This window comes from Odocoileus virginianus, chromosome 6 (genome assembly GCF_023699985.2).
Source record: "Odocoileus virginianus isolate 20LAN1187 ecotype Illinois chromosome 6, Ovbor_1.2, whole genome shotgun sequence".
Classification (NCBI taxonomy): domain Eukaryota; kingdom Metazoa; phylum Chordata; class Mammalia; order Artiodactyla; family Cervidae; genus Odocoileus; species Odocoileus virginianus.
In genome coordinates this window covers 6,769,992-6,788,337 of record NC_069679.1, presented here as the reverse complement: position 1 = coordinate 6,788,337, position 18,346 = coordinate 6,769,992, and the positions used below count along the sequence as shown (strand labels likewise).

The window sequence follows — 18,346 nt, the reverse complement described above, 5'->3', positions numbered from 1 at the left end:
AGTCAATCAACCACCGGTGGACAGGAAAATAATGTTGGCTACTTGGACATTATCATCTGAATTTCAAGAAAGAGAAATCAGCTAAAAACCTGGTTTGACCTGCTGAAAACTAATTTTGCTCAGCAGGAGGAAAAAGCGGGGGGGGGAGGGGGGGGGATGCCAAAAGGAAAGACAGTTAGACTGGAAATCTGTTGGGTTTTAAATGGGAAGCGGGAGAGAATTTCCAATGATATCACCATAGTCATGGGGACCCCAGCTGCACCCAAGTAAGGCGTCACCCTTGATGCCTGGGTCACAGTCAGCAGGATTCGCTCGTGAAGCCAAGTCACTCCGCAGTCACTCCTCGCTTAGCCTGAGACAGGCCCTGAAGGAGAACACCGAGGACAGCGTGTTTGCCAGGTAAGGACAAACCTACACTGAATGGGGCTGGCATTCCGAGTGTCACCGCCTGAGAAGGACCCTCCCCCACCACATACACTGACTCTGGGCAAACTCTGCCTCCCTGACTCCAGCCAGCTGCTTCGGATGGAGACTGACCATCAGACCTCTGTGTCCGGGCCACAGGGCAGGGCCCTGATGCAGGCTGGGCCACCAACCTCCTGGTGACCCGGCAGGTCTGGGTAAGACCAGTGTTAGTTCAGTTAGAGCGTTCTTCGGGATTTTCTGTCAGAGGCTGGGAAAAACTCTTGCCTCTCCGATAATGAGACTAAAGCCAGAGGCAATGGTTCCCATGTGGTAGAGACAGCTGGCCTGAGAGAAAACAGCCAACTTCGGAAGAGAAACAAATAAGCGAGAATTAACAGGTTCCAGGACACCACCCCACCCCAACCCCAACCCCCACCTCCATGGATACCAAAATCTGCAGATGCTCAAGACCCTTATATAATATGATGGAGTATTACACATTCTCTTGTACACTTTAAATCACTTCTAGATTACTTATAATACTTAATACAATGTAAATAGTTATAAACACAATGAAAATGCTATGTAAATCAAATTTTGCTTTTTGGAACTTTTCCCCAAATATTTCCCATCTGTAGGTTGGCTGAATCCAAGGATGCAGGTATAGAGAACCAACTGCATATCTCAACTGAAATATAACAGCTAATGGAATATGAGTCCCTAGACACAATCTTCCCTAAGGCCAGGCTACATTCTTACTCTTCCTGGGGTTTGGTTAGCTAAGCTAAACAAACAAATAACCTCTTTTACTGCTTGAGCTAATTTGTGTTTACCAACAACCAAGAATCCTAACATCCACTGACTCTTACTATCAACTGGCATCAAAAATTACCGTAAGTAGGCATGTACTGTGGTGTGGAAATGGGAGCACCAGCTTTGGAGTCAGGCAGATCTGGATTTGAATCCTAGCTCTACCAGCACAGGCTGTGTGAGCCTCCTGAAGTCGGGTTCCTTGGCTGTCAGGTGAGAGCAGTAATTCCTACTTGATGGCAGGTACTAAGGGCCCAATAAGTAAGAGGAACTACATATGAGAAACAGAATTTAGATTTCAATGGCTCTGAAGCTTGTTATTTGTCGTCTAAGTCTGAAGCTTGGGGGTGGGGAATAAAAGCTAACACTTGTTTGAGAAAAAAACGCAAGCAGCATAAGCAGTCAGGCCCTGTTCAGTCTGACGCCTACCTGTGCCCCTGCCCGCCCCACCTCCCCGCCCTCTGTCAGTGCCATGAGGACCCATGCTGCCCCCAGGAGCCCTGAGTGTTTCTGTCTGAATCGTCTGCTCTGCCTGGTCTCTTATCCAAACGCTTTCTGTATTTATGTGATCTATCATCCTTCTAGTCTCGTTTGCTTGTTGGAGGCGAGGAAGGAGAAGGTGACCCAAGTGTCCTCTTGATTACCTCCCTTCCCTATAGCAGGGAGCGCCACAGACTATCTGCACCAGGTGAGTTCTGCTCAGATACTCAAGGACTTGGCAGTGGGGCTAAGAGGGTCGGGTTGGGCCTGTGCTGTGTCTGAATAGATCTGATGCTTACTGGGGTGGAGGTGGGAGGAGCTGGGTCAGGGTGGGGGGCCCCTCCTCCTGCCCCTGGACAAAGCAGCAGAGAAAGCCAAGCTGCAGAGCACGCAGGACAGGGCAGCCAAGAGCGGAGAGAAGCTGCCCGGGATCCCACTTGTCTTCCACCCCTGTCCCAACCCTTCCTGAGCACTGGCAACATCTGGGCTGTTGCCAAAGCTCAGGAAAGTCCCCCAGAGCCTTATCAGGAAGTCCTCTCTTCTGTTCACACTGACTCAAGTTGGTTTCTAATACCTGTTTGTTTTGTTTTTAGGCTGGCTGACTGGCTGGCTGTGCTGGGTCTTCGCTGCTGTGCACGGGCTTTCTCTAGTTGTGGCGGGCAGGGGCTACTCTCCAGGCGCACTGCGTCAGCTTAGCACCAAGGCGGCTTCTCCTGGTGCGGAGCGCAGGCTCCAGACTGCCTGGCCTCCAGAGCTGTGGCACCCAGGCTCTAGAGCACAGGCCCGGCTGCTGCACAGACACGGGATCCTCCTGGACCAGGGACTGAACCCGTGTCCCACACACTGGTAGGCAGATTCTCAACCGCCGGACCACCAGGGAAGCCCAGTTTCTGTTGCGTGTGAAAAAAAAAGAAATCCTACCTGAGAGGCTCCCACCTCCCCTGGGAAGCCTCACCTGACCACTGCACACCTACAAGGCTCCCTTCTCCCTGAAGCTCTTACCATGTATGTCACTTGTCACGTTAGTATTTTTGCCTCCTTCTTTCCAATTTTTTCCTCTTAAACATCCAGACATTCACAAAAATAGAGTATGAAGCACCAACATCAACTTCAACAATTATCTACTCACTGCCAGCCTTGTTTCAACCAAAACTTTTTCTTGGTGGAAAAAGAAAATACCACCCCGTTTGTTTGTAGTTAACTTGGTGTTATTAAGCCTAATGTTGGTTCCCACCCTCTAGCTGAGAGTCTCCACTAGATTCTACATTGTCACTGTAGCGTTGGGCATGGTGAGCAAGGTGGGTTCCACCTTGCTAAGGTACTGGTTAATACAAGCTACCCCTTCTCTGGTCACCAAACTTCCAAGTCAGACCAGCTCTCCTGGGCCCACAAGACCTCCTCAGGAAGTCATCTGCTCCTGAGGAGACTGGCAGGACCGTGGCCCTAGGCGTCCCTTAGAAATGAGCCTTTATGACATGAGAAGGAGCAGGACACAGCTCTGCCAGGATCGCCTCTCAGCCTGGAACAGGCCCAGCCTTGGGGTCCCCTCCACTCCCTGCCTTAGGGAAGGCCCAGGGGCAAAGCTAGGGGCTTCCTTCCTGTGGCCCCCCACCCCCTCCACCCACACCGGCACCCGGCCTCTGCTCCCAGAGGCTTTCCAGGGTCGTCTCTCCCACCCTGTGTCCTCTCGCCCTTCACGCGATGCCTGCTGTGACGCAGACCCACCTTCTTCCCTCGAGAACCATGGCGGCAGCTCCTCGCTGGCCTCACTCCCCTCCCCGTCACCCAAGCTGCAGCAGCCAGGGGCCTCTTCCTCCGAGGACAGCTCGCCTCCCTTCCCTGTGCAGGAGCACCCCTCGGCTCCCCACTGCCAAATCCAGTCCCTGCACATGGCGGGGAAGACCCTCCTCAACTGCTTCAACTAATTCTCACTTAACTCCCACCACCTACCTACCACCAGGAATCCTTCGTTCTAAATATTCTAAACCACTTGCTGTTTCCTGCAAGGACATTATCTGTGTTTCCCGGCCGCTGTGTCATCGTGATTCATGTGTTTCCCTACCTAGAATCCCTTGTGCTAACACTGCCACCTGCGTAACTTCTCCCCATGTTTCCAAGCTCAGCCCAAATACCACCTCCTCCACGATGCTTCCCTAAAGGGATCTGAGGAAGCACTTTCCTCCTCCAACGGCCCATCTGCCTCACTTGAGATGCTAAGAAACAAACTCGTCTGGAGACATCATCCATTGCTGTGGGTCTAGCACTGAGGTAATTCTAGAGAACGTGACTCACATTTCGAGCCAGAGACCACATGCTGGATTCCAGCTACTAATCAGCCACTGTGTTTCTTTCCATCTGCAAGGTGGGGTGGTCTAGACACAGTCCAAAGGGAGCGGTTCTTCCTGTAAGTTAACTGCCCCTTGAGGCTGTCCCACCTGGCAGGGGATGAGCCTGGCGGGCAGAGGAAGCTGAGGTACAGCCAGGGTGCCCCCCGGACACCAGGGGCCGCCCACGGGTTAAGGCTCTGATGGCATCCCCCTGCCACACGCGGACGGGGACTGTGCTCAGGACACCGCGCTGTGCACAGCCGCAGGGCCACCCTCACGGGCCTCGGGGAAGCCTGGCGAGATGCCGGGAAAACTCTGGCAGGGAGGACAGCGCCTTGCAGGGGTCACAGAAGCAGCCACTCAGAAACCCGTTATATGTGAATCTGCCACCAACAGCTTGTAAAACAACAAACAAACTTGGGCCACTTAAAATCTTGACTATCGGTGCCAACAGCAAGTCTGACTGAAGTGAGAGGAGGACTTCAGAGGCTAAAATCCTGAGGGCTATGAGAACCCTGTTCCTCCAGAGGCTGCTGCTGGGGTCCCTTGAGGTAACTTGGAGACTCTCCGCTGTCCCCAGGACTAGGATCCAAAAACACTCTCAGTCTCCGTAGAATGCTGACATCTCATCCTGACCCGAGAGCTCAGTGTTTCCACAGAACGCTTTATCCCGGGCAATAAGGAACTCTCTGGGAGGGGACTCTGAGCAGGAGGGACCCCAGGTATAAGCGACTCTAATGCTCTGCAGAGAACCTCACAGCTCACTCCAATCACAGTCTGGCTGGGCATTCCCTCAAAAATCTAAGCCCCAGCCACTGGGTATAAAGTTCAGGCAGGTTACATGCTGCTCCATCTGACAGAAGGAAGAGAAAACCCAGCTGAGGCTTAATTTAACTCTGTTACCAGCATTTATTGATCTTCATCGGCAGCAACTCCAAGGGAGACACTACTCACGGGCTCCACTGCATGAACTCTGCATTGGTCTAAATCCTATCGTCTTTCTTCAGGGTCTTAATCAGAACAAGATATTGACAATGAGAGGGGGCTGAGCAGTTTGATGGGCTGGTGATGCAAGTCATTGCTTTCAATGGCATGAAGCACAGCTATATCTGAGCTCCCCACCCCCCACACACACCCCTTAACTCTTAGGCTAACCACTTGGGTCAGCTTTGGATGAACTGGACCTCTGACTTCCTGCCACCCTAAGTAGAAAGGCTACACAGAAGCCAGTGGAGTTAACTAACCCCTCTCAGAGCCCTAGGGTCTCCTCCCCACATCATACACCCTGTTTTCAATGAAGAACTTAACCATCTTACAGCTGACTTCCGTGCTTCAATTCTAAAGCTTCCTTGGCTAGGGGATTCTTCTTCCCCTTGACTCAGTGATCGGGAAGCTTTTACTGTCAAAGGACCAGAGAGCAAATATTTTAAGGCTTCGAGGGCCACACAATCTCTTTCACAAGCAGCTCTTCAGCTCTGCCATCACAATACAAAAGCAGCCACAGACGACACGTATGCCGGGCTGTGTTCCAGCAAAGTGTCTTCATGGACACTGAGATTTGAATTTCACACAATGATCACGTGTCACAAAATTCTGAAAAACAAATCTTAGTTTGCAGGCCACACAAAAACAGGGAGCAGGCTGTGAGCTGCCAATCTGCCCACCCCTGCCTTCAATGCTTAATTATTGTTTTGATCCTGTGTTAGCAGTTTTCTGTCTTGCTGACCCAATGCTTAATATTATTTACAGTGGAACAACTCTTTTCACCCTTTTTTTGCTTTCAGAATCTGTTCCTCCCATCTTCTAGTTACAGAACTCCTCTTTTTCATTTGGGATATGTTCCCCCAAAACAGAGTGTGTTCCTGCTGGGGTGCACTGACCTAAATGCTGAGGAGATGAGGCAGTGCTTTCTCAGGGACATGGCGCACAAAGAGACTAGAAGTGTTGGGCCATGAGGTCCCCGCTGCCCCCGTGATGCAAACCTGACTGAAGAGGAAGCCCGACCACAGGAGGAGGAGGAAAGCCAAGCGGCCACCAAAGTCCTGAGACTATCATTTCAACTCCACACTCATCCCTGCCTTCAGACCTCCTGGTAACACAAGCCAGTAAGTTCCCTCTTCTGATTAAATAATCCTGAGTTAGGTTTCTAATACAGTCAAAGAATCCCGACTAATTACATCACATCAGGTTCTATCTGACAGTTGGTGGTGGGGTGATTCATGCACAAACCAATGGCACTGGCTGTGTTCCACCACCCATTGGAATCACTTACAGATATGTCTCTTCCCCCTGTTAGACTCTCAGCTCCCAGAGGACACAAGTCATTTACAAGCCAACTTTCTGCCCTCCTCAGTGATTCACCAAGTCCCTTGCATTGGTAGGTGTTCAATGAATATTTTACAATACAAATTACTCTTCCTGGATGGCATAAGTGCCTACAAGGACAAGTAAACATGGAGGAATGTGTGCGTGCACCTATACAAGACTGTCACCCAAAGAGTTCAGAGAAAAGGTAGACTCCCAGAGGAACCACAGATCTAATCCCCACCTCCTGATCAACAACCCATAAACCACACACACCAGGCCGAATCACACAGACTGCTGCTCCCTTTGAACACTCAGGGAAACAGAATACAATGTCTGCACAACACCCAGACAAATCATAGTGGGCCACTTCACTGTGGATGAAATCCAGACAGCTGGCCAGGACTTCAGACTCAGGGAATATCGGTTATACTTGTCCTACCTAAGAAGTCCCATTCCACGATGGCAGAAACCAAGCACTTCAAGAATGAAGGTGAGCATCTGCTGATCACTAGGTTCCCATCCAGAAACACAGGAAAGCCAGCCCCAGGCACACCCAGAGCAGTGCAGCTCACGAGGTCCAGGACACACTCACCCACTCTGAGAAAGAAAATGGAAACTTTCAAGAGGCCACTACCTAGCTGCAAAAGCAGGACCTAAACAGTAGGTGAAAACAGTTGTTCACCCAAACACCATTACTATACTTCCTCTCACTTAAAAAGCAATTTGGAAGCGCTGGTATGCCTAAGTTTGTATCACTAGCATACTCCCACCCCCTAAAAAAGAAGTCTGAATCAAAGTGATAAAATTTTTGTTTGCCTTCCTGAAGATTCTGTGAGAAACTATATTAGAAAAATCTTCCAGTCTATGTTTTAAAAAGCAAAAGTGCCCCCAGAACAACTTATGCTATAAGTTTCTTTTCTACATTTGTTTTTCCTTAGAGTAAGACACACCTAGAAATCACTTTCAACTTTAAATTCCTGTTGAGGACTTCCCTGGCAGTCCAGTGCTCAATGCTCTGTGCTTTTACTGCCCAGGGAGAGGGTTCAATCCCTGGTCAGGGAACTAAGATCCCACATGCTACGTGGTGTGGCCAAAAAAAAAAAGAAGAAATCCTGTCACCTTTGCACATGAATGTGCCAACCCATACCCCACATTCAGTAGGAAGGGAGGGCCGCTTGATACCTGCATGATTGTTGTGGCAGTGTATGCTTCAGAGGCAGTGACGGTGGGCCCCTCTGGGAGGTGACTGAGCTCGCAGCCTACCCCTGGTGAGACTAAGATGGGCCAACTGGCCCACAGCAGCCACCCTGTGGGAGCCGCAGACTCAGGCTGCTGCTATTCTGCCTGAGTGACCCAGCCTCCCAAACCAGAGCAGTCCTTCCTGGTCCCCACCCCAACACAGTCTGGGGATTCAGTTTTTTGAAGGCCTGTCTACACTTTTTGGGGGCTTCCCAGGTGCACTAGTGGTAAAGCCAAAAGTTTTCTTAAAAAGAAAAAAAATTACACCAGAGATTAAAAAAAAATAATAATAAAGAATTTTTTCTTAATGTGAGACAAATGTAAAGCCTTTTTATTCTTCCCCATTTTACCTCAAGGATAGAATGAGAAGAGATGGAGTTTAAATTTCAGTGCAGAAGAATATATGAAAGCAGAAGCGGAGCTCACTGAACTTACTAGCAGTGAGAAAGCCTAAAGACAGAAGCAGGGAGACTCTCATTCTCACTCCAAGTCAGTTTCCAGCAACCGTCCACTGGTCGTGCTTCTTGATAAGGAATCAAGTTGTGCAAGAGAAGGACCACTTCCAGGCCAGGCCTTACAGTGAATTCTTTCAGGAGTCTTTCTGGACAAGCCCCAGAAACAGCATGAGTCAAAGCAGAGCGGCCAGGCCTGGCTGCCCGCCCACACACTCTGCTCACCGGAGCAGAAGTCCTTCTAGTGACTGCTCCTTGTCGGCTGGGCAAGGAGTGAGCTCTCGGTGAAGACATCTGTCCGGAATCCCGCCTGGCTCACGAGGCAGCTCTCTATGCCAAAAAGCAATAAATGGTGGAGCCAGAAAAGAAATTGCTGGGAAAGTGAGGGCAGCACCGGGAGGAAGGGGAAAGCAAGCTGGTTATTCCGGGAACAAGCTGAAACCCTCCTCTCTTCGGAAGGGAAATAGAGTGAGCACTCCTCCAACAACACAGAGCATGGCACACGGAAGCACGTGACAGAGGACACCAGGACTAGACTAACGACTGCACTAAAAACAGGAGACGTGGGCTCCGGGCCCAGCGTCACTTTCTGTCGCGCCCCTTTGAAGTTCACCCTCACTCAAGCCCCGTAGACCCTCAGGCAACCTGTGTTACCATGGATTAATTCTGACTGTCCTAGTAGAACCATGCAGTATGGACTCTTTTCTATAAGGCTCCTTTCACTCATCACAATGTTTGTGAGATTTGTCCAAGTTGTGCATATCAACAATTTGCTCGCTTTTATTGTTGAGCTGTCTTCCATTGTTTGAGTATATCAGAGTTTGTTTACTTGCTCATCTGGTGATAAATATTTTGGTTGTTTCTAGTTTGGTACTATCTTTAATAAAGATGCTTATGAACATGTGTGGCCAAGTCTCTGTACAAATAAACATTTTCATTTTTCTTAGGTCAATACTGAGAAATGAAGTAAATGGGTTGTATGATTTAACTTTTAAAAAAAAACTAGCAAACTGTTTCCAAAGTAATTGTCCCTTTCTCTGGCTGCATTTAAGAATCTCTCTTTATATCTCTCTTGATAAAGAGATAGTTTTCAGCAACTTGACTATTTTTTTTTTCTTTTTTACAGCTTTACTGATATATAATTTTACCCTTTTTTAAAACAAAAATTACTTATTTATTTAGTTGTGGCATGCGGGATCTTCAGTTGTGGCATGTGGGATCTAGTTCCCTGACTGGGGATCAAACCTGGGCCCCCTGCATTGGGAGCATGAAGTTTTAGCCACTGGACCAAAAGGGAAGTCCCAGTTGGAATATAATTTTCATATAATAAGCTCCATATATTGATAGTTAAAGTGTATTACTTGATGACTATATATATGACCATGCCCACAATCATGATTATAAACACATCTATTACCACCACCACCCCCAATTTCCTCACACTCCTTTGTAATTCTTCCCTTCCACCCCTTCCTTCATTCTCCAGGCAAGCACTGATGCATATTTTGTCACTACAGATTAGTCTGCAATTTCTAGAATTATGTAACAGATTCACACAGCATGTAACAAAGCTTTTTGTCTGACTCTCTCACTTAGCACCACTCTTTTAAGATTCTTCCATACTGCTGATCTTTTCTATGGTTTATTCTTTTTATTGCTAAGCAGTATACTATTGTATGGATATACCACAATCTGTTTACGCATTCAACTGCTGATGGACATTTGGGTTGTCTCTACTTTTGGCTATTACAAATAAAACTACTATGAACATTCAGGTACAAGGGCCTTATTGAACCTATGCTTTCTTTTTTTCTTTAGGGAAAATCCTAGGAATGAAATGGTTGAATGTATCATAGATGCATGCTTAACATTTTAAAACACTGATAAACTGTACCATTTCAGATTCCTATCAGCAGTGACTGAGAGTTCCAATTGCTCCACATCCTAAATAACATATATTTAGTCTCTATAGACATTCTAGTCGGTGTGTAGCAGTAACTCGTTGTGGCTGTAACTTACATTTCCTTCATGACTAATGATGTTGAATATCTTCTCATTTGCTTATTTGCCATTCACATATCTTCCTTCTTTTGTAAAGTGACTCTTCAAATCTTTTACCCATTTTTAAAATACTTATTTTATTTACTTATTTGGCTGTGCCAGGTCTTAGATGTGACATGGGGGATCCAGTTTCCTGACTAGGGATTGAACCTGGGGTTTGCATTGAGAGTGCAGAGTCTTAGCCACTGGAACACAGGGAAGACCCTACCCAATTTTTAAAAATTGCATTGTTTATCTTTTTATTAGGTTTTAAGAGCTCTTTAAATATTCTCAATGAAGTCCTTTGATGGATACATATTTTGCCCATTTTTTCTCTTAGTCTGTGGCTTGCCTTTTCATTTTTGTCACAGCATCTTTTGAAAAACAAATGTTATTAATTTAGATGAAGCTCAATTTATTGATTTTTGCTTTACAGTCTGTGCTTTCTGTGTCCCATTTTCTCATATTCATCCATTCATTCATCTTTGGCCATGCTGGGTCTCCGCTGCTGTGTATGGGCTTTCTCTAACTGCGATGGGCACGGGCTGCTTTTTGCTGGGGTTCTCGGGCTTCTCACCGTGGAGGCTTCTCTTGCTCCGGAGCACAGGCCCTAGGCGCACGGGCTTCAGTTCTTGCAGCACGAAGGCTCAGGAGTTGTGGGGCATGCCTTGGTTTCCCAGTGGCTTGTGGGCTCTTCCCAGACCAGGGGTTGAACTCGTGTCCCCTGCACTGGTACATGGACTCTTAACCACTGGACAACCAGGGAAGCACCTGTGTCCCATTTTAAAACTCTCTGCTAAAACAGAGGTCACTAAAAGTCTTCTGTGTCTTCTTTAAGAAGTTTTAGACTGTTAACCCATACAGTTAGACCTGTGATCCACTGAGAGCTATTTATTGTGTATGGTGTGAGGAATCGACAGACGTTCATTTTTGTGCATATGGATATCCAATTGTTCAGCATCATTTGCTGAAAAAATTCTTCTTCCTCTACTGAACTACTTTGGAATCTTTGTCAAAACTCAACTGACTATATATGTGTGCGTCTGTTTCTGAACTCTTCACTCTATTTGATCTATTATGCTTAGCTTCACACCAATACAAACACTCTACTGGTTACTGTAGCTTTATAATAAACCTTAAAGTCCAGTAGTCTTAGTCTCCCAACTATGTTTTACCTTTTTAAGGTTGTTTTGGCTATTCTAGGTCCTTTGCATTTACATTTAAATTTTAGATACAATTTATCAACTCTACAAATGCTACTGGGATTTTTAATGGGATGTCTTTGAAATTACAGATCCATTAAAGCAAATCTGACATCTTAAGAATACTGACGGTGGTGGTTGCATAACAATGTAAATGTACTTAATAGATCACTGAATTGTACATTTTCTTTTTTTATTCTACTTGAACTGTACATTTTGAGATGGTAAAAATGATCAATTTTATGTTATATATATTTTACAATTTAAAATTTTAATTAAAAAAAACACCTATTCTAAAATTTAGAATGTATGATAGTACACAGAGCTTCCCTAGTGGCTCAGATGGTAAAGAGTCTGCCTGCAATGCAGGAAACCCAGGTTCAATCTCTGGGTCAGGAAGATCCCCTGGAGAAGGAAATGGCAACCCACTCCAGTATTCTTACCTGGAGAATTCCATGGACAGAGGAGCCTGGCAGGCTACAGTCCATGGGGTCACTAAGAGTTGGACACAACTGACTAACACTGGGAATACAGAATGATTCGTAAGCTGGGCAGTAAATCCCACCAGTCCACTCCTCTCTTCCTCTGCCATCCCTTCCCAGACCTGTGCTAAGGCATGTTGTAGCTAAAGGGACATGACCACAGAACTATGTTTTCCATTTGTCTTTCCTCCGGCTTCTTTATCTTTTTTTAAAAAATAAATTTCATTGAGATATAAAGGGCTTTATATACTACTAAGTGCTTCCTAGGTGGCACCAGTGGTAAGGAACTTGCCTGCTAATGCAGGAGACAGAAGAGATGTGGGTTTGATCCCTGGGTTGGGAAGATCCCCTGGTGGAAGATATGGCAACCCACCCTAGTATTCTTGCCTGGAGAATCCCATTAACAAAGAAACCGGGCAAGCTACAGTCCACAGGATCACAGTGTCAGACACAACTGAACAGACTTAGCACACACACATATACTATAAAATGCAACCACTTTATCGGAAAGTTTAACTTTTGATAAATGCATATACCCACATATCTACCACCACAATCTAGATATAAACACTTCATCACCCCTAGAGAGCTTCCTCAGGCCTCACTGAAGTTAATCTCTCCGTAAGCCCTCAGGCAACCACAGATCTACTTTCTGTCCCTAAAGACCTGTGTTTTTTTCTCTATAATTTTACATACATGGAAATAGTCTGTACTATTTTGTGTCAGGCTTCTTCCATCTAACATTAAGTGTTTTTGATAGTCATCAAAACTACACGTGTCAGATTTCTCTGGTGGTACAGTGAAATAAGAAGAAGATAAGATAAAAAGTAAGAATCTGCCTGCCAGTACAGGGGACATGCGTTTGATCCCTAGTCCAGGAGGATTCCACATTCCTCGGGGCTGCTGAGCCTGTGTGCCACAACTCCTGAGCCTACAGACCTACAGCCTATGCTCCTCTGCAAGAGACACCACCACAGTGAGAGGCCCATGCACAGCAGTGAAGAGCAGCCCTACTCCCCATAACTAAAGGAAGTCCCCACACAGCAATGAAGACCTAGAGCGGGCAAAAATAAAGTTTTTAAAAACTATGTGTGTCAAGAGTCTGTTCTTTTTATTGCTGAATAACATTCTACTGTATGGATATACTGTAACTTGCTTATCTCTTGATAGTTATTTCTACTATGAATATAGCTGCTTTAAATATTTGCATATGAGTCTATATACACGTTTTCATTTATCTTGAATATCTAAGAATAGTACAGTTATATGATAAGTGTATGTATACTTTTATAAAACCCAGAGTTTCTTTTATAGTCAAACTCATATCCAGTCAGTTATGGCTTTGGGCCTATGCACAGTCTAGTCCAGTGGGCAGCCTAGGACACTGAGGGCTGGGTACCTAATTCCAGCTGGGGATCTGGTCTGTGCATACTGGGGGACTATGGCTTTCAGAGTCTCAGGTAACCGGCATCAGCTCAGTTCAGTTGCTCAGTCATGTCCGACTCTTTGTGACCCCATGGACTGCAGCACACCAGGCCTCCCTGTCCATCATCAACACCTGGAGCCTCCTCAAACTCATGTCCCTCGAGTCAGTGATGCCATCCAACCCATCCCATCTTCTGTCGTCCCCTTCTCCTCCCGCCTTCAGTCCTTCCCAGCATCAGGGTCTTGTCCAATGAGTCAGTTCTTAACATCAGGTGGCCAAAGTATTGGAGTTTCAGTTTCAGCATCAGTCCTTCCAATGAATATTCAGGACTGATTTCCTTTAGGACGGACTGGTTGGATCTCCTTGCAGTTCAAGCGACTCTCAAGAGTCTTCTCCAGCACCATAGTTCAAAAGCATCAGTTCTTCGGCACTCAGCTTTCTTTATAGTTCAACTCTCCTATCCATACATGACTACTGGAAAAACCATAGCCTTGACTAGATGGACTTTTTGTTGGCAAAATAATGTCTCTGCTTTTTAATATGGTGCCATATGTATACTGGTATAATATACAGGCATGCCACATAGCAAAAAGAGGGTGGTTCTTACTGCTCCACATCAAACTAAACAAAGAGTCATAGTAAAAATAAAAAATACCAGCAAACGACTTTTATACCAAAACAAAACATAAAAGAGGATGCAACAACTTTTAGATTTCAGCTAAAATCCAAAACATCACAATTAGCAAATAATTTCTTACCTCTGTGCATAATCTTGTGCTTCTCCCTCAGATATGTCAGGCCTTTTATTACCTAGGTGAGAAGAAATGTAAAAAGATGGAAACTGAAATCCTGGTGTTTAGAAAATACTCAACCTTTCTATTTTAAAATTATCTAGAAAATACTTCATCTATCACCACAAATTTGCCTTCTTCCCTTATTTTTCTTCTCTCTTTTGTTTGACTTTTTTCATCTGTCTTATTAAGAAACCATCTTTTTACATAGTATATAGCAAATGATTTTTAAGCAAAATTGGTAATTGCAAGTTTAGATAATTTACATTTAAAAGAACACTTTGCCTGAATTCATTTCTTAATCTTCAATCTAAAAAGAGGTTTTCTGATGCCAAGAATGAAAATTCCTTTGGATACCCCGTCCTATTTTTCAAGATAGATTTTAACATACAGAAAGTTACTTTGCTAGTTTTAGTGAAGGGGAGACGGTATTGTATCTAGAATCCAGATAAGAGAAAATTCTAGTGAAAAACCTAACTTTTCTTAGAAAACTTCCCTCTGTCAACTTCCCACCTTCCTCCTTGTCCCTTTCCTATTTATCAATGAGAGAACTTGGAAGAAAAGCTTCTCTATATACTCACAGCAATGCTAACTTTTCCTAAAATTTGTTCAGGAATTCTTCCAGCTTTCTTCAGAACTTGATCCAAGGAACCCCCATCCTAAGAACAAGAATACCAGAGCCCATTTAGTGACAGCGTTTCTAACTATCCTTTCAAGTGTTAAACTTCAGCAGCAAAATAAATCTCACACATGACAAATCTTTCCAGAAGGTACCCTTTGGTGTGCCCCAGATATCAAATAAGATGTGAATATAACATTGTGAGGGCTAGCAAATGATTAATAACTCAAATCTTATGAATAACCATCCCATAAATTACTAATTTAATGGTCAGAAATTACTAATTCAGTGGTTCACTCTACTGAAATGACAGAACAGAGTAGTGGCTAGGAGTGCTCTAAACACAAACTATTCAAATTTGCATTCCCAACTCTGACACTTACTATCTAGTGGACACTGACCAAGTTACTCAACTTGTATAATGGGAATGATAATAATTATACAAGGCTACTATAATACTCATAGAACTATTGTAAGTATTAAACAAGCTCATACATCCAAAGCCCTTGGAACAATATTTGGCCCATGGTAAGTTCTTAATAAATGTTTGCCATTCTGTCATCATTATGTAAGTCACAACTTGCATTTGGTATCATCCTAACAAATTATACTTCACAAAATCCAAAGAAAAATATCATAGAAAGTAATTATTCATTCCACAAATCCTACAAAGCACCATGCACTGTTTGAGGTTCTGTGGAGGAAAAAGATACAAAAAAGACATAGCTCTTGTCCTCAATAAATTTATAAACTAGTAGGAGATATATACCACTCCACAAAACACAATGAAACAGAATAAATGTATATAGTAAAAGTGCTGCACACACCCAGAGAAGAAGGGAGAATTCTGACTTCACTCAGAAGATAGCATTTGAGCTGAAATCTTACTCAAAGAATGAGTATGATTTCCATACCTGTAAAAGGAGAGGAGCAAGAGGAGAAAAGAATAGGGTAGAAGAGCGGAATCCTAACCACTGGATCACCAGGGAACTCCCAAGAACAGGTTATTTCAACAAGATCATAAGCAGAGAAACATTAAATTGCTTAGTACTCCTGGGATGCAGCCAATTATCAGTCACAATATAAAATCACCCCAGAAGTAGAGATGATTCCTACAAACTCAAGACTGATTTTCTAAACTATCCTGTCTACCCTGGGCAGCTACCATCATCAACTATCATCTATTAATCATCTCTGCGCAAGGCATAGAGATGTGAGGAACTACAAATGAAAAAACTATAAGGACAGGAAATAATACCCTTCGGCTGGGAAGACAGAACACACTCATAAAGTGGCAAGGCCCCTTAAACCTTCCTCTAAAACAGGGCAGGGAACAAACAGTTAAATGAAGAGAAAAGACATTACTACAGGTATTCAGAGGAGGAAGCAATCCCTGGACAAAGTGGCCAACAGAAGGGTTCACAGCAAGAGTGACACGGAACCCGAGCCTTTGAGGAGGGTGAGATCTGGGTAGGATAAGTAGAGAGACATTCCCACAGAGATCCTGCTTCCAATACCACCCAGCCTCTACGATGCAGCCACGAAACAGAAGGTTGGAGAGCAATGCATGATGTAATAAACAAAGGAAGGACACAGCATAATCTCATTTTTATAAAACTAAAGTGAAGTGTGCCTATACTCACACAAAACCAGAATATCAAAAATGTTACCAAAATGTTCCAGTCTATATAGTAAGATTATCAGGGATTTCTGTTGTGCGATAGTTTCTTCTCTGTGCTTTTCTATGACTTACACATTTTCTACAATAAATGTTTTACCTTTTAAAAGTAAAAAAAAAAAAAAAAACTGACCTCATTTATGAAAGTGGAGAATTAAACCTATAAATCAATTAACAGATATTTACTGAGCATCCAGTTTGTGCAAAATCTGTTAGGAAGCTACAACACTGCTTTCTTTCTAAAGGAAGTGAGAAAATAAGTAAGACTCGTTCAGGGATACAGAGCTCTTGAAAAATGTTACCTAGGGACCTCCCTGGTGGTCTAGTGGTTAAGAATCTGCCTGCTAATGCAGGGGACATGGGTTTGATCCCTGGTCAGGGAACTAAGACACCACATGCTGCAGGGCAACTAAACCTGAATACAACGACTAAAGCCCACATGCCCTACAGCCTATGTTCTGCAATAAGAGAAGCCACTGCAATGAGAAACCCACACAGCATAACTAGAATGAGCCCATGCTTAGCAATGAAGACCCAGTGCAGCCAAAACTAAAAAGTAAGTAAATAAAAATCATTTTTAAAAGTCACCTAAAATAATGCTAAACACAGATTATCAACTTAAAATTCTATGCTTATAGAAAGGACAGTTTGGACCAATGACTTTCTATCATAGATCAACTATGAATCATGGATGTTAGTGAAAAAAGAAGATAGCACAGGTGTGCAGGGGTGTACTCATATGCATACTAACTGCCCTGAATACATCAGACTTCTCATCATAGCAAACTCCCAAGCACAACTACCTAACGATGGGCCAGACAACTGAGGAGCACAGGGGAGGATTTCAAAATTCAACCTAAAATTCAAATGTGCTATGAGATGGGAATTATTAATCTAGAGCCCAAGAGAACTTCTCTGTAAACACACATTTTCCAAGAGCCCTCGGGAAAGCCCTACCCTGGCTGTGACCCAGTCGGGTGCCTGAGTCATCCTTTGAGCCTGGCTGCCTTCACAAAGCCACAGACCCCTGGTGGCCAAATCAGGCCAGCACCACAGCCCAGGTAAACACACCCAAGTCAGCAGGCTCCAAGAAAGGCCACAGCACCTCTCAATTTCCCTTACTGACAGGCACAGGGACTCCGGTGCACAAAGTTTCTGGCTATTTCTATTTTGCTTTCAACTGAATGTGATTTCAGACCCTTTGTTTGAACGACTTTGCCTAATTATTAGGGAAGACTGTATACTTGAAGCTAGGGAACAGAGCAACTCTGCCCAAATCTGTGATGCAAACAAGGCAGAAAAGGCTCTCAGGTTCCACTTCCAGGTCAGAGGGCAGCCCAGTGAAGTACCTTGGTATAGAAAACATTTCTGGTAACAAGGAAGAAATGCTGGCTCTCCTCCCTTTAGCCTCCTTCTACGCTACAAGCAGTTTGAGCAATGGGAGGAGCAGGATTTAAGAGGCATGAACCACCGTCAGGCTCACCCAGTGCTGCCTGCAACTCACCTCCCAACCTCTCAATTCTACTGCACAGTTGCCAAGGACCTGCCTTCGCTGACTAGAGCTGCTAAAAACTGGGCTTATTTTTAGAAGCTGATTATTAACTAAGTCAGTGGTGCTTTTGTGACGGTTTTCTATAGAAGAGACAAATGCTTTATGGAAAAAAAAAAAAGAGCTCAAAACATCAACCCTGAATTCCCAGCTCTCTGGTTGTTCAGCTACCCCTGAGCAGGAGTCTACTGCCCCAAAGATAAGAACATTCCTATTCTGATCAGGCAGCATCCAGGTAACCCTTGGGTCTCAAAATCCAGACTGGGCACTACAAACACAGCTTTTTTCTAGAAAAGGTCAGCCCCCAGCCAAGTACATTAAGAAGATAGGGCTCAATGCACACTGATGACAAATTTAAAGTACATCCCAATAAACTATCTGAGCAATATATAAGTGGACAGGTGTGATAAAAGCAAACACGGTAAGATGTTAATGGCAGAATTGAGGTGGTGGGTTTAGAGTGTACATTACAGAATTCCTGCAACTTTCTGTGCTTCTGAAATTTTTTATAATAAAGTGTTGGGGGAAATGCCAGTGAC

The 18,346-nt window shown here is 44.6% G+C and overlaps 1 protein-coding gene and 1 long non-coding RNA gene across 4 annotated transcripts in view; one reads left to right on the top strand and one right to left on the bottom strand.

Moving 5' to 3' along the window:
* Positions 1–18,346, bottom strand: part of MAP2K1 (mitogen-activated protein kinase kinase 1) — a 76,759-nt gene that overhangs the window by 13,883 nt on the left and 44,530 nt on the right. Inside the window, exons 4-5 of the mRNA XM_020876854.2 lie at positions 14,543–14,620; positions 13,929–13,980 (exon numbers count right to left, since the gene is read on the bottom strand). Coding sequence (XP_020732513.1) covers positions 13,929–13,980; positions 14,543–14,620 — 130 coding nt within the window. The remainder of the gene's footprint in view (positions 1–13,928; positions 13,981–14,542; positions 14,621–18,346) is intronic.
* On the top strand, positions 140–8,921 carry LOC139035554 (uncharacterized). 3 transcript variants are annotated; one of them, XR_011488146.1, is made up of 4 exons: positions 140–399; positions 1,801–1,903; positions 2,289–6,127; positions 7,925–8,921. It is a non-coding gene; the product is annotated as an uncharacterized lncRNA (long non-coding RNA). The 3 variants fall into 3 exon arrangements; XR_011488145.1 differs by having other exon boundaries at positions 140–1,903; positions 2,289–3,963; positions 5,807–6,127; XR_011488144.1 differs by having other exon boundaries at positions 140–1,903.